The sequence below is a fragment of the Carassius gibelio genome, chromosome B14 (genome assembly GCF_023724105.1).
Source record: "Carassius gibelio isolate Cgi1373 ecotype wild population from Czech Republic chromosome B14, carGib1.2-hapl.c, whole genome shotgun sequence".
In the NCBI taxonomy this organism is placed as follows: Eukaryota; Metazoa; Chordata; class Actinopteri; order Cypriniformes; family Cyprinidae; genus Carassius; species Carassius gibelio.
In genome coordinates, this window is record NC_068409.1 from 18,161,150 (window position 1) to 18,187,726 (window position 26,577).

The window sequence follows — 26,577 nt, forward strand, 5'->3', positions numbered from 1 at the left end:
TTATGGTGCTGCAAAAACAGCTGGCTGTATGAGTTTATTGACTGTGTAGAACAGAAGTGTGATTGTGTTTGTGGGTCTGTTTCAAAACCTGGTGAGCAACAGAGGCAGCTGATTTCTTAGACAGCTTCGTAACTAAAATGGAACTTCTTAAGTGACTAATTTGGAATGTTCTACATAGGAAGCCACAAATAACATTCCTCATGTGAGGCACACTGCAACTGGTTCTGCTGTTAGCATGTTGTAGTTCACAATGCAATGCTCTAATTAACACAAATATACATAGTATACACAAATATGGGGTAAAACCATTTTCAATTATATTATATATAACAGCAGGTCTATAATATATATTATATTATAACTATTTATGAATTAGATTTAAGTCCATTTTAATGAACTTTCACCTCAAGGCATTTTGTATTCCCACTAATGGACAGTCGGTTTGAGCCCAGTGCATTATGGGTGTTTTTGGCAAGAGCGCTTTTTCTCTGTTTCTCTGTTTCTCATGTAGCACCTATTAAAAAATGGCCTTTTTACTGATACACAGCCAAGTTTTATTGAAAGCCAATCTTGTCAGTGGTGAATTACCTTTAAAAGACAACTCTGTAGTTTACCTACACTTAAAAGGTTTATTGCAGTACCTTAGAGTAACCCCTTTTTTTTAGAGGTAAATAAGGTACAAAGGTTAGGATGTGGGACATTTATCATCTGTGATTTATCATATTGTAACTGTTGTTTAAAAAATACATGCAAAAAAAATCAAAAACATGATGATGCCAATTAGAACGCAGTTAAAATGCCCTGCAAAAATCTCAGTATCCATTACCCCATTTTTATATTCATAAGATATTACTCACCTTTTGAGTCAATGATTCAATGATCAATTCATAAACACAGTAGCTTGAATCAACTGCTTTCAAATAATCCTCTGTTTGGAATGAATTGTTTGAATGATTCAATCATTCAGTCACATAGACAGCCACCTGTTTAAATTCTAAATGAATCAGCTGTTTTGAATGAATCATTTAAATGAATGACTCAATGAGTCAATCATAATAACAGGGAATTGTTGCCACCTACTGGTGGTTTTAGTGTCATATTTATTTATCCATGACAGGCCTAAACCTGCCAAGGTTTCAACATAAAAATGCACTAATTATCATGATTGAAAAAAAAATCCCCACAATTGAGAGATATAATTTTTTTGTCTATATTGCACATCCCTAGTACAAAGATATCTCTTTCTACTGCCCCTGCAGGTGTTTTTTTTAAATGATAGTGTCTCTTTCTTTAAAATATTTCATACAAAGTGTGTGTATGTGCCGTAACCTCACCTGTAGACTGTGGTTGGGGGGTACTTGGCAACATCATAGATCAAACGTATGTGTCCCTGGTACAGCTCTAGGGCGAGTGGGTCTTCGTCCACTTTATACAACAGAATGCCATTGTCCTTATCTGTGGCTACCTACAAAGAAAGAGAGGGGTAATGGGAAAGAGACAGCAAAAGATCAGTGAAGGAAAACAGCAGGAAGGCTTCTGAAGATTGAGGTGGAAGGGTAAAAGAAGGATGTACAAAACAATCAAGAGTGCGTGATAAGCACACTATTTCAATACGACATGCACACCGAGAGAGATCCGCTGCAGGCCTGACACTTAACTCCCTGTTTAGTCGAGGGCAGCAAATGGAACGCCTGCGAGCAAGCTGTGATGGAAAACAGCTCACGTTTATATATAAGCACTAGGACGAGAGGAAAGAAAAGAGCAGTTGATGGCTTATGGAGTGTGGAAGCCCATCTACACATCAGTTGACACCAAGTGGACTGCTCACATTCACACCCTGGAGGCATATGAGCCTTTAATGTGTCCCTGTATTCGGTTTCTGTCAGTGGATATGTCACAGGAGGACCAAGTCATTAACGCTGTTTAGCACAGTTTTACTAAGAGTGCTAGAAATAAAAAAAGCAACCTAATTTGATTGCTTTTCTATATTTGCAGTTCCCGAGAGTGTTGCCTTCTAGGGCCTGTTAACACCAACAGAGCGAAAGCTGTAAAATATTCAGAAAGTGCAATGATGGAATGTCATTCTCTTTAATTTGACTTAAAATATTTATCAGTTCCTATGATAATGGACAACAACTGGACCAAAAACCGATACCGATTTTTTACCGATATTCATTTTAAAAATAAATGATTGTGCTAAAGTGGAACTACTGCAAGTATGCTTCAGGCACACATTAAATATCTTGCATTTAAAGACTTTTATTACACAAAGATCAAAGATCCATCAATAAATAGTGACATTATGACACATTTTAGGCTTATTATTAAGAAATGTGGATTGGGCACAAGTAGTACTCCAAATAAAGTTTAATTATAATTTTTATATCAGTAAATCTCAAACGATATATCAGTAATTATGTTAATAGATTTGAACTATACTGTGTGAAATACATTTATTTTGAATATATTACTTGTTTCTTTACTTTTGTTTTAATGCTAAATTTAGCTACATGCTAAATGTAAATTTAATGAATAGTAAACATACATGCAATGAAATACAGAGGAAATATTTTTTTTTAATACTCTATGAATATGGTATTTGGATTCCTTCACAAATTTTTGCAGTATTTTAAAATAACTGGTTAATTTTAAAACAAAAAAATCAGGCATGAATTTTAGACTTGTGATTAATGAAAAAATAAATAAACATTCACGAATCATAGATACTGTATGCACATTTTCTTTTTAAAACCTCATTGTCTATGTTAACTTCTTGCCAAAAAGTCTGACTTGTTTTCGAAAGCACCATTACTTAACTCACAAAGGCCTCTCGGAGAAACCCGAAAAGTAGAGATGCTGACGTCCACAAGGAGATAAACAGCCACTGAGCTCTTTTTCATTTCTCCTACTTTAATTAACATTAGTGTGCCCTCTCGACGGTGAGAAGATGGGATCATTTGTAGGAGATCTAGCGGTTACGCAGGGCCCCTTGATTGCAACGGATAACAGCCGGCTCAACCTCTATTACCATAATATATGTCCTCAGGAGAAGAATTATTCACGCAGGTGGACAAGAGGTGACATTCTCATAATGTCAGAGAGGCCAAAGCTGGCTTAGACCAGCCACCGTAGATGAAAACAGACCTCGACAGAGAGACAGATCGCTTCTCGTGGCAGCAGATGTGAGTTCGGGAGATATGTGGGGTCTGTATTACAGAAACTGATCTGGGATCCTTTGTTAAGCATTACAGGAAGTGGTTACAGGCATACCTGGAGGGATATGTGCATGGGTGGTCGGATCTTGGCGCCTGAGAGCTCCAGATAGGTATCTTTGCCGAGGAAGTGCACTGTGACCATCTTATGACACTTGGAGCCAAGTGGACACCGGCACACAGGCTCTCCCTCCACGACCAGACACTGCGCTCCATTCTGACAGTAAGATTGATCACATGGACTCGTCTTCTGGAGTATTATCATTGGTGGAGGAGTCTCACAGAACAGCCCACTAAGGAAAGAGAGAGCGTGAGGGTCAAAAGTTTGGAGTAATTAGGATTTTTTTTTTACTGTTTTTAGAAGACTGCTTTTATGCTCACTAGGGCTGCATTTATTTGATGAACAATACAGTAAAGTAATAATAATGTGAAATATATTTAGTTTAAAGTGATTTTCTATTTGAATATATGTTAAAATGTAATTTATTCCTGTGATGTAAAGCTGAATTTTCAGCATCATTACTCCAGTCTTCAGAGCCACACAATCCTTCAGAAAACCTTCTTGAATATTAAGTATTTTATAGACATGTGCCGATACAAAATAATAATAATATCGTAATAATAAACATGCATGATATCGTAATCGTGGACACTTCAAATACTGTAAATGATTATACATCACTCTGATTTTTCAAACGCATTCTAAGAACACTAAGAAAATTCAGTTGTATTTTTTTAACTAATAGTAACATTCTTCTGTAACATTAACAGATACCTTGTGTAACAAATGTAGCAATTTCACATAATGTTAATGAATGCATTAACTAACATTTACTAATGAGACCTTGTTGTAAATTATTACCTATTGCATATAAACTATAATTCTTTTTCACTTTAAGCAATAAAGCAACACACAAAAATGTATAGTTTTGCTTTTTATACCTGTTATAATATAACAATTGCAACTCATTTCTATTCTGTGATTATATACAATGATAAAAGCTTTTATACCATCAAATGCCTATATTATTGCCAAATATTATATTAGTATAGTATATTACTGGAAACAATTTAAGCAATTTTTAAGCACTTCTTTCTTTCTTTCTTACATCTAATTCACACAAGAGATGGAGACAGTGTTAGAATATTGATAGAGTGTCAGGACGGGTGGTAAGGCAGATTAATGCAGGGCTCAAGACACCATCAGGCCCTTAATTAGTAGCTGTAGTGGAGTGAGGGATGCTGAGGAGAGAGCTATTGTTCTTCTGTACAATGCCACACACACACACACACACACACACACACCCTAATGTTATAATTAGCCATATGGCTATTCATCGTCTGTGCGTGTCAGGTTTAACTACACACTATCATATAACAAAGGACCAACAGAAGCCTGCTGTGTATGTGTGTAAGCGTGTATATGTTTGCATCATCTATCAAGCCTTTCATAATCATAATGAACACAGGTGTGCAAGTATCCTAGCTATCAGAAATGTATGTGCATGCTTTTTGAGGGATTTCTAACCTACTTTCACTTTTGCAGATGCAATTGTGAAGAGGGAAAAAGGGGAAATTATGAATAAAAGGAATTAGTAGATTATTGATTGATTTATTGATTTATAAAAAAATAAATAAAAAAATTTCAGGGTCAATATTCATCAACAGTTTTCATATTTAAGTATTATTACTATTTAAAATTAAATAAAACTTAAATATTAACATTCAAATGCATTTTATATGAATATACTATATAATATTACTATTAAAATATTATGATGGTATTGATTAGTTCGGATTAGTCTTTAGCAGTTTAACTGAATTCTATACTGCGTGCAAGGAAATGCAAGTGTGTGAGTGTGAACACTGAGTCTCACCTGAACCCCTCCTTGCACACACACGTGTATCCGTTGATGGCGTCATTACACTCTGCTCCGTGCTGGCATTTGTTCTCCAGACAGTCGTTGTAATCCTGCTCACAGTGCTGGCCAACATAACCCGGCAAACATTCACACCTGAAGGAAAAACAACACCAACAACAGTTTAGATGCTAAAAAAAATTACTAGCAAAAGGGGGTGTCCTAACAAAAAACACTGTTAACTACTTGGCAGTGATAATGAGACCAACTATAGAGTGCATCAGTGCCCACCCACTTTTTCAGCAACATTGCTTGCAAAATACTTTTTGCTTTTTTAAGCATTTGGAAAAAGTTATTTGTTGAAGACATAAACCAAGCCAATCAAAGAAGTATATGAAAAGTATACAAAGACAAAGTATGTTCTGTCCAGTTTTAGTGAGTGAAAGAACTACAATCCCATAAAGCATTGCTTTATATACATATATATATATATACACATCCCATAGGTGTAATGGCTATTATACTGTACAAACTGTATATTCTATGGCCCTACACCAACCCTACACCTAACCCTAACCCTCACAGGAAATATGTGCATTTTTACTTTCTCAAAAAAAAAAACTCATTCTGTATGATTTATAAGCGTTTTGAAAAATGGGGACATGGGTTATGTCCTCATAAGTCACGCTCTCCTTGTAATACCTGTGTCATACCCATGACATTATACAGAGATGTGTCCTGATATGACACAAAAACATGCCCACAGACACACACACACACGCACACACACACACACTTATATATATGTGTGTGTGTGTGTGTGTGTGTGTGTGTACACATGAATTTCATCAGCATCGTGGTAAGTTTTTCCATCACAAATTCTGCTATTAAGCATTATTATTTTTAAAATAAGTTGCATTAATGTGAGCAGTTGGTTTGAAGAAAAGCATATATCCTCAGAGCTCACAACAGGTCTGTCTTGAATTATTAAACTCACTTTCCTAACGGAGAGAAAATGCTACTTCCCAGAACCCGACAGTTGCTCTATTACAGGCAGCTCATGTTGTCTTCTGTGTGAAGTTCTGACCAGAGGAGCTCACACACTCACCTGTAGCCCTTACTGAGGGGAACACACTTGGAGTCGTGTTGGCAGAGGTCAAACCCGAGCAGACAGGGGTCAATCACCTCCTCACACAGATCACCTTAGAGACACACAAAGAGAAGGAACAGATGACTCTAACAGTTGCATTCGGAGTTTTATCACATGCTGAAACACTCAGGGCCTCTGATGTCTACGGGTGAAGCAACTCTTTGACTGAATATACAACATGTGTGTCACGACCCTCCTCGAGGTGTTTTCGCCCCTCACACCATCTGCCAGCATTTAGACTGTGTGAGGCTTTTTCTCTTCTAGGCTCAACTGAAAACATCTTTGTGTGATGGCAAAGTCTTTCTAGAGCACACAGCTCAGCAGGATCTACTCTAAGGCACTAAATCACTGCCAACCAGAAACTTCAATACGTTCCCTGTTCCCGTCCACCTGCTGTAGGACGTCTGGCTCTGCAACAGGCCATACTGGGTCTAATCCAACCTCCACATCCCTGCACTCATTCAACCAGATTCCCAGTACTTCCTGTCTAGCACACTTGCACTGGTGTTGTTAGTTGCATGGCACAGCAGCAGCTCAGAAAGAGATGTACCCTCTCCGTGCTCAGACCCTTGAGACAGGTTTAGGTGGTCTGCTGCCAGGCCAATTTCCTCTAGACCCTTTCTACAGCAACTGTGAGTGTTCTTCAGGGAATCAGTGCAGTCGGTGTCTACAGCTGATGTTTCCTCCATGCACCTCACAAGCTCAAGCTGTGGCTTCTTAAAATAATTCTGGATGTTGGTGGGAAGATTTGTGCTGATTGACCTTAATACAGAACAATCCTCAAATGTTAAAATACAAAACTGAGATGCAGAAATACAAAGAAAATTGAGAAGGAAGACTTCACCTTTGGCAAAGTGTGGAGATTCAACATTAAACAAGGAATGAAGCACCAAATTGCCTTGCTTTGTTTGGGGTATAATGACATTTTGGAACATTTCTTTTGTTGGTATATGCTTACTTTACATTTCAAGTTTGGGGTTGATTTTTTTAATGCTCTAAAAAGAAGACTGCATGTATTTGGTCAAAAAGACTGTGTTGTGAAATGCAATGTTATGAAATATTATCACAAATAATTACAATTTAAATATATATTTAACAGCCATTTCTTCAATTTGAAGTGTCACATCCTTAAGAAAGCATTCTAATTTTCTGAAAAAGAACAGAATTTTTTTAAATAGAAATCGTTTCAAACATTATAAATGTCTTCACTGTCACTGTCAAATCCTCAAACATTTAGCAATAATGTATTATTTTTTTTTATAATATATAAGCCCCAATACAAATGTAAAATATAACAATACAAGCCCACAATGTCTATGGGCAAAAAGTTAAAACAATAGAAAACATCATCTGTATATTAAATCTTCAACCTTCCTTCTCCCCTTTCATTTCACCCACATAAATACAGTACATACTTTTTTATATGAAACTAATGAAAAAATATATTCTATGTTGAGAGTCTGATCTATAGCCATTCTGGTACAAATGAAGAGCACTACATACTTCAACTGCATGCAGGAAAAATCACGAATTAGATTTTTGTGAAATATGACAGCAAATGGAGACTAGTAAAAAAGCCCCTCCTCTTTTAGGGGAAACCTCTGAGCCAAAGATGATACTTTCATGAAACGCAACTGAGAACTCCATTAAGATCAACCTCGGAGCAATAACTTTTTTCTCTTGCTTGGTTTAAAACTCAGTTTTTAAGACTGTGCTCTTTAAGCGGGCAGCTGTGTGTGCCCTACAAGCTTAAGGATGTGGCCAGGCTTATACCGCAGCAAGTACACACTCTCTACACCAACTGCACCCGCTCCAAGGGAGGTGGGCAAAGAGGAATGCCGTTATAATGACAGGGCCCGCTAGGAGCAGTTGCACTTCCTATTTTGAGGAAAAGAAGAGAGAACAAGAGCAGTGGTGCCACTGGACAGCACTTGGCAGATCTGAAGTGGAAATAAACAGACAGTTTTAACAACAGCTGAACTTTAAATCTGCCTGGTCAGGACTTCTGTCAAAAACGGGTTTGTTTAGTAAAACTGCCCACTACCAGTCTTAACATGTATATTATTTTGGTTTCTTAATGTTTTCTTAGCCACCTCAGTTGTGGCTGGAGGATATAAATGAAATTGGCGCAGTCTTGCCAGAGAAATGGCCTCATTGTGGTAAGACTAAGATGGACAAGTAGGGCAATATGACTAAGAAAATGGTAACAAAGAGTCTGAATGCATTCTGAATGCATTTATTGTCTGGCTTAATGAGCTTTAACTGGTACCTCTGTAGTTCGGAGGGCAGACGCAGGTGTAGTTGTTGATGCCGTCCACACAGGTGGAGTTATTCTCACAGTCGTTGTCTTCACAGTCATCAGGATTCAGCTCACACTGCTGGCCCTCGTACCCAGGCGGACACACACAGCTAAAGGAATGGGAAGGCACAGGACAAGGATCAATACTTCAAATGTTAGAACAAATGGAAACTTGTGGGTTTCAGTGATTTAGCTCTGTTGGGTAACACCCTGATACTGCCAGACGGAGCCAGAACAGTGTCATTTGTTGCCATTCATGTCTCATTGTTTGGTCTTTAAATGTCAATCCAACATCCTTCATTAGTGCACTGCTCACAGCCAACAGGAGCACTTTGAGTTTTGGTTTTAACATGCAGTAACAATAGTTCAGCCACTAACGATGGTGCTGGTAAATTTATAACACTCTATATGTTCTTGTTTATTGAGAATATTGGGTTTTTGGAAGAAGATCTTGAGACACCGAATAAACCTGGACTCACTTTTATAGCACAGACTGTCCTTTTCTAAGCTATTAAGCATGACAGCTACTGGTCACCATCCACTTTCTTGAAGGAAAAGAGCAGCCTAAACATTTTGGTAAACATCTCATTTTGTTCTGTCAAAAACAAGCAATATAATGGTGACTAGATGATGGAAGAACCAGCTCATTTGAGTCTGAGTCAAAATGCTCCTGGAGTCCATGACTGTTTTGGTCCTTGAGTCTGAGCCATATTTTCTTGGTCATTGAATATGAGTCCAAGACTATATTTTGATGTTCTTGGTCCTCGAGTCAGGGTTCAAAATCATATTTTAATTTTATTGGTCTTGTCCTGCTGGGAGCATGAGGACTCAGACTCAACCCTTTTCTGGTCTTAGTCTTTAACCAAAATCAGCCCACTTCTGGTCTCGGTCTAGACTCAGACGTGACTCTCTTATAATCTTAGTCTTAACTCAAATTTGATAATTTTTTGGTCTCAATCTTGATTCAAACTCAATCTCTCTTCTGTTTTCACTTGTGACTCAGACTCAACCCTCTTTTGATCTCGATTTTGATTCAGACTCAATCTCACTTCTGTCTTCACTCAGACTCAACCCTAAAATCAGACTCAACCCTCTTTTGATCTCGATTTTGATTCAGACTCAATGGATTCTGGTCTTGGCCCTGACTCACACTTGACCTTCTTCTGGTCTTTGTCTCGATTCAGACTCAATCTTTTCTGTTTTCACTTGTGACTCAGACTCAACCCTCTTTTGATCTCGATCTTGATTCAGACTCAATCTCTCTTCTGTTTTCACTTGTGACTAAGACTCAACCCTCTTTTGATCTTGATCTTGATTCAGACTCAGCCTCTCTTCTGTTTTCACTTGTGACTCAGACTCAATCCTCTTTCGGGTCTTGAATCAGACTCAACCCTCTTTTGATCTCGATCTTGATTCAGACTCAATCTCTCTTCTGTTTTCACTTGTGACTCAGACTCAACCCTCTTTTGATCTCGATCTTGATTCAGACTCAGTCTCTCTTCTGTTTTCACTTGTGACTCAGACTCAATCCTCTTTCGGGTCTTGAATCAGACTCAAACCTCTTTTGATCTCGATCTTGATTCAGACTCAGTCTCTCTTCTGTTTTCACTTGTGACTCAGACTCAATCCTCTTTCGGGTCTTGAATCAGACTCAACCCTCTTTTGATCTCGATCTTGATTCAGACTCAATCTCTCTTCTGTTTTCACTTGTGACTCAGACTCAACCCTCTTTTGATCTCGATCTTGATTCAGACTCAGTCTCTCTTCTGTTTTCACTTGTGACTCAGACTCAATCCTCTTTCGGGTCTTGAATCAGACTCAAACCTCTTTTGACCTCGATCTTGATTCAGACTCAGTCTCTCTTCTGTTTTCACTTGTGACTCAGACTCAATCCTCTTTCGGGTCTTGAATCAGACTCAACCCTCTTTTTATCTCAATTTTGATTCAGACTCAGCCTCTCTTCTGTTTTCACTTGTGACTCAGACTCAATCCTCTTTCGGGTCTTGAATCAGACTCAAACCTCTTTTGATCTCGATCTTGATTCAGACTCAATCTCTCTTCTGTTTTCACTTGTGACTCAGACTCAATCGTCTTTCGGGTCTTGAATCAGACTCAACCCTCTTTTGATCTCAATTTTTATTCAGACTCAGTGTTTTCTGGTCTTGGCCCTGACACATACTTGACCTTCTTCCGTTCTTTGTCTTGATTCAGACTCAATCTCTCCTGTTTTCACTTGTGACTCAGACTCAACCCTCTTTTGATCTCAATCATTATTCAGACTTAATTTTTTTCTGGTCTCAGTCCTGAATCAGACTCGACCCTCTTCTGATCTCACTCTTGACTCAAACTCGACTCTGTTCTGGTTCGGTCTTCACTGGGACTCAGATGAGCTGGTTTCAATTACACCACCGCAAATTACCTGCTGAATTCTGAAATTTCTCTGTTGTTTTGGCTTCCTGTTGCTATCCGTAAGACTTATAGGTCAGATCCATCAGTGACTGAGTCTCAGTGTTTGATAAACCTCCATCTCCATGGTGACTTGTTGAGCAACAGCAGTAAAACTTATCTCACTGTTTAGCAGAGCCCACACCCATCTGTACCATTCCACCCAGTCCCTGCCCTCTGGCTGCCAACTCTCAGAAACTATGCCAGCAACCGATATATTCCATCCCCAGACACATAAAAACACACAAATCTCTGGGCTCATTTGCTGTTTTTTTGTTAAGTCATTGTGCAACTCTGCTCCTGCTGGATGTGAAGCGGCTGCCCTACAAAAATTGAACAGAGGCCTAACGTGACATTACCAAAGTTGCTGGGTGATTTATAGGACACGGGGGACATTTATTGTGCCATTACAACAATCTGCCTGTCTCTTGCTTCTTTCAAATGTCCAGGGGTGTTACAAGCTTTACATTTTTAATACACAGATTTTCCCCAGACGTGCATTTTAACAAATCATTTCAGTTTTTAAATCTTATTTATATCCTTTTTGAAACTTGTATTCATAGCGATAGTGTAAACACTGTGCAGACTACATTCAGAGCAAAACTCAACATTTCAGGCCACAGGTTCCAAGCTATTCGATGGCTGACAGAATATCATTTTTACAGCTCTGAATGTACCTGTAGTGTCCGTCCAGTCCAGGTGTGAGGTGGCATGTGCCTCCATTAACACACGGCAGGCTGATGCAGGCGTTAATGGGGATCTCACAGTTACGACCCTAAGGAAAGAGAAAGCCTATGAGCATGGATGAAGAAACAAAGAGCTTAGGTTTTAACATGTCTGACCCTACATACTGAGACAAAGGTCACAATCAGATGGATACTTTCAAAGGTGAAGCGGTTAAAGGAATAAAAAGCCATCATCTACAGTATTACGTAATGAGTTCTGTGTAAAATGTCAACTTAAATGTTAACCGCAATTTACCTTTCAAACAGGGTTAAGGAGTGGACATTAAAGCCAATGATTAGTGGTGCTTTCTATGGTCATTGTTGCTCATACTTATAATTAGGAAATCTGTTTTAATCCCTTAACCTTTAACTACCATCCAGAACACCCTAGCAACCACATAGCAACATAATAAAAACACTCAGAACATATTAACTCGTTTTGCACCACTCAGATTTTCCTCAGCTAATGTAAAAGTCTTGTTTGTTTACTATTTCTATATCCAGGCCCAGAGCCGAGTTTAGTTTAATATCATGGTTTATGGATGATGTATGTCTTGTCCTGATCCTTTTACACTCCGGGGCTGTAACTCCGTGACTAACACTGTCTATTTCAATTTCAGACAAAGGCTTTTGCCACAGATATGCCTGTTTCCTCTGCTCTCCTCAAAGGGCCCATATGTCTGTTTTCTTTCTCTCTGAGTATCTGTTTTTCTTCTTCTTTTTTTGGTCTCATGTTTGACTTAATTCAGTACTCTTGAACATTCGAATCAATCTTCACTTACTTCGAGGACGGATGAACACCTGCAAATGACCTTGAGAGCTGCGGTTTTAATTAAAAGAGCTCATTGGTTCGGTCTTGTAAGGGGTGCAAAGGGTTAAGCTCTTATCTGTTCTTCAACAGAACAACACTGACAGGAATCCCATAACCAAACAAAAGGGTAATGATTGCGCGCTGCATCCCGGACACACACACACACACATTCGCCATGCAACCGAGTCTGTTTTATGTAAAACTTTGGTTCGCTTGGGTTTTCAATTGGTTTTCGTATATGCATCCGCAATCTGATCATTTAATAATTCATAAATAATTATAATTTTCCCATCCGGTCACACTTATCATTGCACACAGCAGCTTGTCTTTGTATAAATTGCCTATGAAGAGCAGCTCACATTCTTCAAATCTCGTGCAATGCATTTGGCCACAGCCCAAGACCCCACCGCCAAGGTCGCACCACCGAGTATCCCCTACACAAACAACTGCAGCCTGAGTACAATAGGAACTAATCAAGAAACATCAGAGACAGTGAGTTCAGCGTCGGGAAGATGGATGATGAGGCTCTCTTGCATGTAATGAAGCACATAACTCATAGGAATATTCTGTACACACGTGCATGAGGATGTGCTGTATTTGGGGTGGTGGATGTTCACTCACCTTGTAGCCAAAAGGGCAGGTGCAGCGGTAGGAGCCTGTGACATCACTCACACATGTGCCGTTGTTCTGACAGGGAGTCGCCAGACAGGGGGCGCACTTGGACATCAGATTCAAATCTGCTGGCCCTGAAACACACAACACAAAATGTGAAGTATAAATGAGAAAGGGAAGAAGAAATAAAAGTGAATGGAGGTGACATTAAGGTCAACATGAAACAAACCTGATCACATTTTCTGTGCATGTTATTACTATAAAAAATATAAAAATATTTATGTACTGTTATAGCATGCATTTATTATGTTGAATTCACTTTTGTTTTTCCAGGTTTGAGTTTAAGTTTTAATTATTTCTTGATTAATTAAGATTTTCGTAAATATTTCTATTTAGCTTGATTTTATATCAATTTCAGGTTTTTAGTTTAGTGCAGTTTTCACTTGAACTTTTCAGTTCAAGGCAACATTTCTAATTCTTGTTCTTAAAGTTTTTTTTTTAAATCTAATTTTATCTATTTTAGTTAATGAAAAGAACTGAAAACGTATAACTCAACTGATAACTTAAAGTTTTAAGATGTAGTTATTGATAACAAGACTGCTCTTTTGGGATAACCACAAACCGTTGACTCCATTCTGGTACGTAATGTCCACTTTTCATGATCCAATCTGTTCTGAACTTAATAAAATCAAGTCATGCCCTACAGTATTTTTTTCCCTCAAATATCTTGTTTTGTTCTAAAAATATAATTTATCTTGAAAACAATGACATTACAAATGCATAACTTGCACAATCAAAAAAAAAAAAAAAAAAAAAAAAAAATTGTACTAAACTGCGGTGGTACACTTGTACCAATATGTACCATTTTGTATTAGATAAACTACAATGATGTACTTTTAGCTTCTGTACCTTAGGATACTGCCCGAATTATAGCTTTGGACCTTATTTTTATGCTTACTTTTTGCATACTGATTATTTACTTAAAGAAACAACAGAAAAATGACAGCATATTATTTAGGGAGAGAAAGAGAGCAGAAACTGACCCAGTGCATGGCACAGATCACATTTAAACCTGTGTCTCCCACATGAGCACCATGGCTCAATGTGTCTGCAGCAGACGTGTTAATTATGAAGAGATAAGACAGAAAAGATCCTCACCCTTGCACTGGAATTGACTGAGAGGGGTGGTCAGCAGAAGACGGTCTGCCATGTCGGGTGGTCCAGTGCAGCGGGCGATGCCAGGCTCTTTAAACCCAGCCTTCACCCATTGAGACAACCAGCGCAGCTCGCAGTCACAGTACAGGGGGTTCGCACCCAGAGCCCTGGATCACAGGAACCAGAAATGCATTGAAAAATATCAGTATGATTCGTTAGTCTAGTGTATTTTTCAACTCTTCATTACAAAGCCAACTTCTCCGGTTACTACACACTTCATTCAGTTCAACAGGCCCTTTATTCCTCAATGGGGATTTTTTTCTGACAGTTCTTTTCAATGAGGAAACAAGGAGCTACAGTAACCCCGCTCCAAACCGGCATAGGAACTACAGCCAGAGAGGAAAAAAACAGCACCACCATAAGCCTCCATAATAGATGCTTTTAGCTGTAATAAAATTTACAAAGATTTCCTGTGGGGCTCGGTCTCCGAGCGCGGAGCACAAGGCTGCTCTCTCTCTCTCTAGGTTGCACCCGGTAATGAGGTAAAACTTACACTGAGTCTAAAGACCTGAGTTGGTCTCTAAGCTTGAGACCGGGAGTCCATCATTAATAGAGGCAGAGAGAGCATGCTTTTACACACACACACACACACTTACAGATGAGACAGAGATGTCAAGTGGCTGAAGGCTCCCTCCGGAATAGTTGAAAGGTCATTTCCGTGGAGGGTTCTGAAAGAGAAGAATAGAAAGGAAATGAAAAAGCGTGGAGCTCCGGGAGTTGGTTCCATTGTTTTCCACAATACAAACGGAGATAGAGAAAGAAAGGACTGGTCATTCACCGCACTCAGTGAAGATTACAGAACACCGGTGGGAACGGCAGATTTGCATTGAGATGTCAATGTATGCTGTGTCGGTTCTGTTTAATAATTTCTCCTGTTGTATCACGGGGCACTCTGCCCACACATACACACTCAGACTGCAACCTGAGAACATGATTGGACAGCTACGGGACCTTGAGGCCACGTCAGCACTGGCCCTGGGGCATTCTGGGAAATTAAAAAGTGACAATGATGACTGCCTGGCAGACTAATCTTAAAAGGGCCGGAATAAGGTGGGCGTCCTTTGGGCTGTTTAACATATCTGTGCCCACAGGGTGTTGATAACCTATCCAGCCCAGAGCCGCAGAACACAACATCCAGCTTAATGCAGACAGGATGAATCTTAAACTATGAGCACATATTTCAAACTCACTCTTTGATTTGTCTCCTAATAACTTACAAGAGTGAATATACATGCATCTCAGAACTTTTTACGCATGGACAAATGTTTTATTTTTTTATTTTTTTTCATCACATATCAAGATGCCAAATAAATATGTGATGGAAATTATATTTTCAATAGAAATGTTTACCTATTTCATATTCTAGTATCATGAACACATGTACAATATTTTATAAATTTTTTTTTCATAAGATAAAAAATGCTAAAAAAAAAATAATTAAAATTGGTTCATAAGTGGTATTTACCTAGATTTTTCTCACTACAATTCAAAGGTTTAGAATTAGAGATTTTGTTTAAAGAAATTAACTTTTTTATTAAATCAATCAAATCTGACAAAAGATTTCTATTTCAAATACATTTGAATAAATTTGAAAAAACATCAAGGTTTCCACAAAAACTTCCCAATCTTTTGAACAGTATGGTAATTTTTGCACAATTAATATTTAAATACTTCATGCTAATTTTACACTCTGCTTAGAATATTATCATTTAAAATTTCATACACTTTTTTCTGAATTCCTATCATCTTTGATTTAATTTAAAACCAAAAAAAAAAAAAAAAAAAAATGACAGTGTATTTTTGAGTTTGAGTCTGTAAGTAGTCTGGTAAATAACAAAAATAAACGAAGGCATCTTAAAAAGTTGCCAAGACCATTTTAATGTGACTTTCATACAACCAAAAAAAAAAACTTTTCCCTGTGGGACTTAAGTGCTCTTAAAATCTATTGCTTCGTTCCTTCAGAACTAGCTTATGCTGTGAACATGTTGTTCTAAAGCAGCTTTGTTCAGGCAGTAATCTCCCGGTGTTCATGAGGCAGGTTATTAGGATCTGACAGAGGTGTTGTGGTGCATGGGGACTGAGTGTGTGTGTGTGTGTGTGTGTGAGAGAGAGATTGATGTGACTGTGTGTGTGTGTGTGTGTGTGAGAGAGAGATTGATGTGACTGTGCAGCAGATCGCTGGTTCATCAGGTGAAAAACAAAAGGGAGTCTTACAGCAGGCGGAGAGAACGCAAGCCATCAAATGCATGAACCGGGACACAGCGAATTTGATTATAGCTCAGGATACTGCAGAGAAAGAGAGAGCGAATATGAGTGAGACACAGACACAAACACACACTCATTTAATGTCAACATTTCTGTCAACAGTAGTAATCACATTCACATGACTGCACTGCCACACACATCTGTCGACACAGAAACTGTGTTTGATTGTTGGATCTCTGTGTTACTCACAGGGTGGCGAGCTGCGTCATATTGCTGAAGGTGAGAGGTGCAAGAAGACTGATGCTGTTATTACTGAGGTCTCTGCAGAGGAAACACACACAAACACACAGCAGATTCAATTACACACACCCTCAGAACAACGTCTACAACATGCCTTCACAATCCAAAGCCAGAGCATGCAAACACGCTTACAAACTAAACCGTTTACTGCAAAAAATACTCACTCATTTTTAATGTTTCAGGGATTATGGGAAGGCATGTTGGTGACTGCAAATTTTACTGCATATTTGATTTCCTTAAGTGGTTGAATGTTGCATGAAAAATGCATGAAAATCAACTAAATTTGCTTTGTACCTTATCTATAAAATATGGCTAATTTTTATATATAAATGCTGCATATGGTCATATAAACAAAGAAAAAAGCAGCATCAGGGTACGATGGCACAAACATGAAGAAACATGAGCTAAAAGCATAACATTGAATAAAACACCTTCATGTACATTGCTGATAAGAAAAATTAGAAGAAACGAAATTACTGAAATAAAATATAATACTGAATGTGATATTTTTCATGTTTTCACTGTAAATTATACATTCATTCATAGATTTACTTGCAAAAATCATTAATTTGACAACATTTTACAGTAAAATTACATAAAATGCACTGTTTAAAATTTTCACCATATTTGCTAAAGTAACTTACAGTTAAACAATGGAAAGGTTTTTAATTACACATTTTCTATTGTCTTTTTTTTTTGCAAACATAAACCTTTTTGTGTGTATACAGGTGCTTCATATTTCCTAAAATTGCTAAATGAATCCCTGCAGGTTCAGGAAATAAAAATAAAGCTTAAAACAAACATACAAATGCATGCATTTAATTCACAAATAGGTCCCTTAAAGGTAAAAGTGTGTGTCAAATGAATAAATCGAAATGAAAAGTGGAGAAATACATACAGAAGTGTCAGGTGTTTCAGATTAGCAAGCTCTTTGTGAACGGAGGTGAGGAGGTTTCCTTCCAAGTATCTGAAACGATAAGAAAAGTCCTGTTAACAGGCAAGTCTACAATCCTCAAACAAACCAGATTCATTTAAAATATCATTTCAGGCTTAAAAATCAATATTACATTGAAAGCAATAGTCTTATTACCACAAAGTGGCTCTAGATATAGAGAAGTGATGCTAGGTTTCAGAAAAGCACCACCGAACGGTCATGAAGTGTGAGTGCTTATGTACAAAATGTACTCTTGGGTGCGTTTCATCCTAATTTTGCCACTTTGTGAGGTGCTAAAAGGCCGTTCCACTGCAAGATGACAGGACACAGATAATGGGGCTTTGATAGGGAACTCATGGTCTGCTATCAAAGCGATTTGATAATGGGGTCTGTCAGTGAGCCAGAGTCTTGTCCTAAAAACTACGACCCAGGAGAAGAGGTCAATCCTGCTGGAGTTTTCCTGCACAACCCAAGAACAATTACCGACAAGATGTGACACTGCACCAACCCTTACCTGTCTTCTATAAACTGAAAAAGAGAGAAAGAAGAAGCTGGAAGGAGAAACTCACAGTTCGGTTGTATCTTTAGGGATCCCCTTAGGCAGCGAACGCAGCCCGCGGTTACTACAGCGCACCACGGTGTCCGAGCACGAGCAGGAATCGGGACAGCGAGGAACCGACGGCAGACAGATATTCTCTTCAATACCTGAGAGAGGAAGACATGCATATTTAATGCTCCTTTACATCATGCAAGAGAAAAATGTAATATGTGTTGCTAACAGATTTAATATAGAAACTCATCAATTCTTTAAAAGGAAGTAATGGAGGACAGAGAGAGAGAGAGAGAGAGCACAGGTGCACTGAAAATAGCCCATTCTCCAAACACGGGTATCATTATTACAGCACACGCTTGTGAACTGATACAGTGCACAGGAGTTTAAAATCAGCAGCTAAATATTGCTTTTGGCCTCGCTCGCTCCACATTTCCTGCAAGCGATACTTGTAGCCTCCTCCCGAGCTGCTTTCATCCGAGCTCTGTAAGATGCTATCTGTAAAAGGCTGAATTGCCCTGCAGATTAAAAAGAAACAGTGAATTAAGCCATTAATGGGAGGTAATGGAGACCGAGATATGCTCCAACAATAACACGCAGACGGAGTCTGGACGGAGAACGCTGGATCTGGACGTGTCTGCAAACGCAGAAGAGCCAAAGGGGCTGTGGGCTAGTTTTACAATGACTGGACTCCTTCAAACGACCAAAAATATCTTCCCGTAAATCAATTTAGTTTGACTTTGTTACTCTAGCTGTAATTGCAGGGCACTGAAATAGCTGGTGAGTTTTTTGGAGCCCAAGCTTTAGGAACTAACAGAATAACAAGACATGAGTCCTGACAGACTTCTTCTTCTAACTAATGGGCGATTTCTCTCACTTTCAACCTCTTTGTTTCAAAGTGCTTCGGCCGTCTACAGCTGAGCCGGCTCTCTTAACACGATATTCCCCCGAAGCAGCAAAAGAGCTGTTTCTTCCCAAAACACCCTGACTTTGACAGGGAGGCCTTCTGAAACACAGGACCCCGGCCAGACAGAAGCCAAACCGCAGTTTCTTTTTCTCCGTTAAACTTTATGTCAGTCTGGAGAGGATCTGTTTCCCCCCGTCTTTATGGACACTAGTTGTTCCCTATAAAAACTAGTTAATGCTGAGGCCTCCACGCTCAGCGTTGAATTTGTCCTTGTGCTGCCCTCTCAGAACGGCCTTGTGGGGAGCTGGACGGGTGTGTGATTTACCCTGACGCTGGGAAGCAGGGAGAGGGGGATGAAGGTGTGGGAAATCTGAGAGAGAGAGCCTCGGTCTGGAAGGAGGAGATGCAGCGGCCTGATCTGAGCAGCGTGATTTCATGGGAACTGGAGATGGATGTGGTGTGGATGGCACATGCTACAGAGCAAATACTAGCTGAGGTCTGCAAACCCTTGTTCAGCGTCCTGACAGTGCTAACAAAAGTGTATATAAACAGGCCAGTGTGGACATACAGGAGTTGAAGAGTATGAAAGAGAATCATCATTGTATAGATGGAAGTATAGATTGTCTGTCTCTCTGTCTATATGTACAGTATATAGATAAACATATAAGTTTATTTTATTAAGGTATAAGTATGTGTGTGTATATATATTTATATATATCTAATTGCATGGACCACATTCAAAATTGTTGTGAAAGAGGTGATAAACCTGTATATATGTACAATATAACATTTACTGGGTAATTAAATCCATATATATAGAGTGTGTAAATATATATAAATATGGCCCTAAATTATTTTATCATCATTATATTACTATTATTTTATAAATTATTTACATCATTGTATAAATGGAGACTTAGAGATTGGAGGAAAGAAAATGTCAAAAATAATAAAAAATTATATATATTATTAATGACAGTATCAATAATATATTAAATTAATTTACTTTTTATTTTTTTTATTCATATTAATTTGAAGTTTTTGCATTTAGATGCATCTTTTTTTAATAAATATTTAGTAATATTTATGCTAATCATATCATAAACATAATATTACAATTTGTAATATATCATCACATGTTTGTAATAAAAGTATAACATATAAACGATTCATAACAATAAATCACTCACCAGCCATTGGCAGTGGTGGTAAAAGTTAATCTCAAAATCTGTGATTGTGCTAAAGTTAAGGTGGTCAGGCTGACAAGGTGCATGTTCCTTTATTGAGCTAAAACCACTGTGACGCACGACTGATTTATTTCTCAATATGCATTCTTTAATGCAGGCATTTGCTGAGTTACTGATCCATCAACAGGGCAAGCAGCAGATATAGTGCAAGCAAACAAAAGAGAGTTATACCGTCGCAGGAGAAATCAGGCATGGCTACATCCTGAATGGGGATCTCTTTCAGGAAGGCAGGTTTCTGGCAGCGTGGGTTGCCACTAACCACCCTGGTCTTCTTAAGCCACAGTCCCAGCCAGGCTAAGTGACAGTCACACACGTAGGGATTCGACAGCAGGTTACTGTACACAAACAGAAAGAAAACACAAACCCCATTACTGTATAATTACAACGGAAAGCAATCAGCAGGGTTAAATTACCACATAAACGATTAAACTCCAGCCCATTTAACCCAGCAGGAGAACTGAATTTGCATTTAGATAGCAATACAATTACATATTGTGACTGCGATGTGACCTGCAGTGCTGACAGCGTTCGATAGCAACGTTTGCTATGTTATTACATTGTTATAAAACAGACACTAATGGAAAGCTGCTTTTTAAGACTAAACTATTGAAGATACATCCTAACGTTCTCGACATATGTAGAAAATGCAAACTTACACCCTATAACCTCTCTGGCCCAAGCTGTACATTTTTTAGACTCTTTCTTTAAAATTGTCTCCGATGTTCTTAAAATGTAAATTGCCATTTTTGGGTTCCATCTCAGTGTTATCCTCTGAACCATAAACAAGGTAATGCCTAATTGTATCATTGCTTGCTCGGTGCAACATACTGTTAAAGTCATGTATAATATCATATACGCATTCTGAAGGTATAATAATTTTTCTCCTTTATACTATGGGCAGTATTAATATTATTTTTATATTTTAAATCATTATTATTATTTTCTCTCTTTTTTTAATTAATTAATTAATTTCCCCTATTAATGATGTAGTTGAATCTTTTTCATATGTCCTTGTGTTTTAGTTTTAGATTATTGGGTCAGGTAGAATGTGAATATTGTAAAATGTAAAAATGCAATTTTGCAGTAAAAATTCTATGACCCCAAAAAAACTAAAACAAAAAACCCTGGAAACAGGGCTCATGAATAAGACACATTTTCATCACGTTTGGGTACAGACCGATCCATCAATCAATGGCTACAGGCACTGCTGGAATAGAGGCTTCAGAATCAAGTTATTTGGCCCATTTTTCATGCGTCCTCACTGAGTTCTGAAAGTTCAGGTGGTGGCACACAGACCTAAATCATAAAAGTGTAGCCTTGAGTTGAAAGCGTCACCAGCAATGACTGTAGGAGGCCCACCAGGGAGCCGGCAGACGGGATGCATTACTGAAATGCTGAGTGTCTGCTGCGCTACAGCCTCCAGGATAAATTCATCGAGTGTGCTGACCTTCCGCTGCTTCGCTAATAGATGCTTCGCAGCTTAAGAAGATGTGCTCATGTTAACACCATCCTGCAATGTGCTTGCCTTTTCTTATTCCTACATTGCTTTCTCCACACACTGTGAAGGGCAAAGAAACACTGGCTGAGAGAGAACAAGCCAGGAAGAAGTTTGCTTTGGGAATGATATCACACACTAGACATGAGTGAATATTTATGCTGCTAAATTTAATAAATGGAACATAACTGACAAAACACGTGGCTATTTTTACTTTTATAATCACAAATGCAAGGACTCAGAAGTAACCTCTGTCCTGACTGCTCACTCCAAACTCTCCAACCGGAAACACACTCCCGCTCTAATTTCGGCCGAGGTGGAGGGATGAATGATGGAGTGAGAGAGAAACAGGAGGGAAGTGAGCCCAACATGCCTGCTGCACTGTGGGAAGAGAAAAGGTGGAGAGGCCTTGCTCTCTCTCTCTCTCTCTCTCTCTCTTTCTCTCTCTCTCTCTCTCTCTCTCTCTGGATATTTTTAGCTGCCCTGTGCTGAAATGGACATGGCTGTGTCAGCCGCTGGGTAATTAGAGAGCTTGCAAAAAAGAGAGAGAATGTAAAAGAATGAGTCTGAAAGAAAAAGCACAACATATTGATTGGAAAACTCGGATTATGGCATAAGAATGAAAAAATTTAAGGTGTTTTCCAGATTCCATACAATATTTTTAATATGCAAAATATGTTAATTTAGCTGAAAATTAGCATATCATACATTATCATACTCTATTTAAAAAAATATATATTTAAAGAAAGAATATTTAGGAAAAAATAGAATATAGAAGGGAATATTTAATAATTATTTTTTTTGATGGAAAAAAACATTTGAATTTTTTTTAGTGTATACATTTACAAAATGTATGTTTATATAACAACTATATATATGCATTTATACATTCTTGTACTCTTTTACACACACACACACACACACACACACACACACACACACACACACACACATACACACAAACACCAATAATTACATTAATTAATTTCTGAAATTAATTAAATAATAAAAAATGAATATAGAACAGAATATTTAATAATATTTTAGAATACAATATTGCATTTAAATAAAAAATAAATATGCATGTTTTTATTAAGAATGGAAAGCAAACAAAACATGACAACACAAACAATTTTTTTTAAACAAAGGACAGCCAAGCAAAGCATGACAAAAAAATAAAAAAATAAAAATTAAATAAAATAAAAACAATAAAAGACAGCAAAACACTAAGCAACACACACACACACACACACACACACACAATATATATAAACTGTGCTATAGTGCTAAGCTAGAATAAGGTTGTAAAGGAAGTTTATGGCTGGTTTACGCCTTGATAAAAAAGGAAAATATATGTTACTGATTGGATGACTTCATTGTGTCAATTCTTCCTGTTGTTTGTGCATGCTAAACTTGATTAGATGGTCAGAACGGAAGCAATGACACCCCATGCAATACATATTTCAGCAAGTAGAGCTTTCACCGATTGAAAAAGAGAAGCATGTGTATTGCTGCATGTTGTGATGTGTGCCAGGAATACAGCCTGATATGATCATTCAAATGGTTACAGAGGCTTGCTGTGTTGGCAGTCATCATTTACATTTTTATTTTCTAAATTATGATTCCACCAAAAGTTATTCTGAATGCTTAACAGCATCTGTTTATCTACGAACATCTGTGAGATCTCTTTCAGCTTTTCTGTTGATCTTTCTCTTTCTTGTCTTTCCCTCAGGGCTGTGACACACTAGAGTTCATTTTTTTGTTGATCAGTTCTTTGTTTACCTCCCCTGCAAAAAGCTATGCAGATATTAATCTGTATTAAAAATGCATTGCACATCGTTTTCTCCAGCTGTTCCTAATTTTTTACAGCATACAATCAAAAGTTAAAACAAAATGGCAGAAGAATTAATTCACTACATTTGCCTCTTTATGGGCATCATCATCATCGCACAAAATTTTGAGTCCATTTTTAGACCGCAGAGCAATTTTTCCTTTTTTATAGCCATTTTTGAATAATTCACCCTGCCCCATGGGGCAAGCCAACATTTTCTCCTCTGAGGTTCAAGAAACAACCAGGACAAGAAAACATAACCTCATAATTTTGAAAAAAAAAAACATCTGCAAACAATACGAATTCTTCGCTCGAACCACATCCTCATCCGCTTTGCATATGAAGATATAACAGGCGCTTGATTGGTGGTGGTGCGTGACCTGATAGACCGTGTTTGACTTCCTGCGTCTTTGTGAATTTTTCAACTAACTCATTTGTGGGTTTGGAACGCAGACAGGAACTAGTTTTATTAGGCAGCAGAGATTTAAAATGCCTAATTCTTTCAATTATAATTTTTTTTGCGCAAAGCATTCCAGTTGGTTATAGATGCATGACTGTGTGAACCCATGACACAGAAGGGAATGTGTGTGTGTGTGTGTGTGTGTGTGTGTGTGTGTGAGGGGGAGGACTCACATGGTGGAGAGGGAATGCAGGGTGTTGAAAGCTCCCGGGGCGATAGTGGAGATCCGGTTATCGTAGAGGGAAAGCAGGCGCACGGAGCTCAGGCCGGTGAAGGTGGCGTTATCCACACAGCTGATCTGATTGCTCCTCAGCATCCTGACGGGAACACAGAGGCAGGTGGATCACATTGAGTCTGACTCTGACCGACAGCTGCATGCAGCTCACGGAGCGTTTATGAGATCTAATGCATTCAATCAGTGCGACTGCTAACACCTCACTCCAGAAACAGTATTTTGTGAATGTGGCGTACATGCAGCGGGTGGGTAAACACACACACACTGGTGTAAGGGAGGAGAGCAGACACAAATCGAGACAGGAGTCTGGTACGAGTCTACAGTGATTTGATGGTTGTGAAATAATTTACAGGAAATCTGAGCAGACGGCATTTACTGTGTATCAGACCATTCAAATGAAACATTGCTAAACTGCCAATGCCATTAACCTTTATTTAACCCAGCAAGTCAGTTAAACAGAGCATATATATAATATAATATATAAAACAACAACAACAATTATTATTATTATTATAAAATAAAAGTTTGGGATCAGTAAAATTTTGAATGCTTTCTTTTAAAAGAAGTCTCTTATGCTCATCAAGGCTGCATTCATTTAATCAAAAATCCTGAAACAAATTGTGAAATATTATTATTATTATAACTTAAAATAACGGTTTTCTATTTTAATGTACATTTAAAATCAATTAAACATCCTTGTTGCACATTATTATAAATATAACACAAAAATGATATGCAAATATATCTTTCGTGCGTTCTCCTAGAAAGAACCCGACCTATTACATAAACCCTATATAAATCCATTCATTTATATAAAACATATTTTATAGAATGTAATCATATATAAAAACATTATACATTCACTTGAGTCTAAGTATAAGTACATGAATGAACCCTAGAGTTTCTAATCTATTATTTTTCTTTAATTCTGTAAATGCAAAACAGTTTTGTTGTAGGTGTAGAGTTTGGGTTAACGAGCTGTATTTGAACAACAGATGTAAATGTTCTGTCTGTGACACGGGACAAGATGAGTTTGTTAAGGGGCGATCGGGGAGGGCTGAGCTGCCCAAAACAATCAGGTTCTCCTAAAGGCCCTCAGCAGCACAAACGGGCTAAATGCAAACCAGAGTCAGTCGTGCTGAAAACCCGAAAGCAGCAGATCCGGCATTAATCTCTGACAAACAGCGATCTGAGATGAACAAACTCAATTTGGACACACACTCCTGGGATTTGAAAGCCACCAAATCCAATATTGCAGGACCATGATTCCATTCATTTGCTCTCCTATGCACTTCTCTCTCTCCAATTAGGCTAATTAGAGTGACAGCAGACCTTAGCAAGGCTTTTTCTAACCACCAGGCTTCAGAATAAGCATTGTATTAGCATCTTTGTTCCCGATAGCTGGCCAGCATAGGAGACGTCTATGCCCATGAGTTACTTAGAATAGCTTCTCGCACTCAGCATCGTGATTAGACCCGACGATCACAGTTTTTGCAGAGAACAGGCAATTTTTATTTTCTAAAATAGCCTATATGAGCAGTTCCTGGAGCACATTCCCAAGGCCGTGTCTCTGGTGTTCATGCATTTCTATTAAAAAGCGTGTGAATATATGAATGTAAACGTGGCTCAGAGGCATGTCTTCAATGTAATGAGCAGGATCACCGTAGAATACTGAACAATGAGTTTAAACGTGAAACTGGCAATACTTACAGCGTTTTGAGGCCGGTCAAACCCTTGAACATCCGTCCGCTGACCGACTGCAGCTTGTTTCCGGTCAACAGCAGCTCCAAAACGCCTTCGGCCCCGTCAAAAGCCCCCTCACGGATGTCCCGGAGTTTATTATTACTTAAGTTTCTGCAGACACAGAATTGAAGCTTTTTTTTTATGTGTCTCAAATGCACTATTTATTACTCTGACAAATGACAGAAAGCACTGGTTGAAACGGTACAATGCAAATTCTTTGTTTCATCATATGAATAGGTTGTGGTTGTATCCTAAACACACGTTTACGATGATTCACCGCTTAATTTTAAACCGTGCTTCAGTAAAATGTAAGGTCGGGCTTTTAGATCTGCCCAATTTATA

The 26,577-nt window shown here is 38.3% G+C and overlaps 1 protein-coding gene across 1 annotated transcript in view; it reads right to left on the reverse strand.

Annotated features, from left to right (window-relative positions):
* Positions 1 to 26,577, reverse strand: part of LOC127971647 (slit homolog 3 protein-like) — a 162,191-nt gene that overhangs the window by 10,122 nt on the left and 125,492 nt on the right. Inside the window, exons 17-32 of the mRNA XM_052574822.1 lie at positions 26,203 to 26,346; positions 24,431 to 24,574; positions 20,643 to 20,806; positions 18,337 to 18,472; positions 17,732 to 17,800; positions 16,783 to 16,854; positions 16,543 to 16,614; positions 14,925 to 14,996; positions 14,272 to 14,435; positions 13,123 to 13,247; positions 11,643 to 11,740; positions 8,491 to 8,630; positions 6,180 to 6,273; positions 5,090 to 5,227; positions 3,271 to 3,505; positions 1,335 to 1,465 (exon numbers count right to left, since the gene is read on the reverse strand). Of these exons, the coding sequence (XP_052430782.1) occupies positions 1,335 to 1,465; positions 3,271 to 3,505; positions 5,090 to 5,227; positions 6,180 to 6,273; positions 8,491 to 8,630; positions 11,643 to 11,740; positions 13,123 to 13,247; positions 14,272 to 14,435; positions 14,925 to 14,996; positions 16,543 to 16,614; positions 16,783 to 16,854; positions 17,732 to 17,800; positions 18,337 to 18,472; positions 20,643 to 20,806; positions 24,431 to 24,574; positions 26,203 to 26,346 (1,998 nt within the window). The remainder of the gene's footprint in view (positions 1 to 1,334; positions 1,466 to 3,270; positions 3,506 to 5,089; positions 5,228 to 6,179; positions 6,274 to 8,490; positions 8,631 to 11,642; positions 11,741 to 13,122; positions 13,248 to 14,271; positions 14,436 to 14,924; positions 14,997 to 16,542; positions 16,615 to 16,782; positions 16,855 to 17,731; positions 17,801 to 18,336; positions 18,473 to 20,642; positions 20,807 to 24,430; positions 24,575 to 26,202; positions 26,347 to 26,577) is intronic.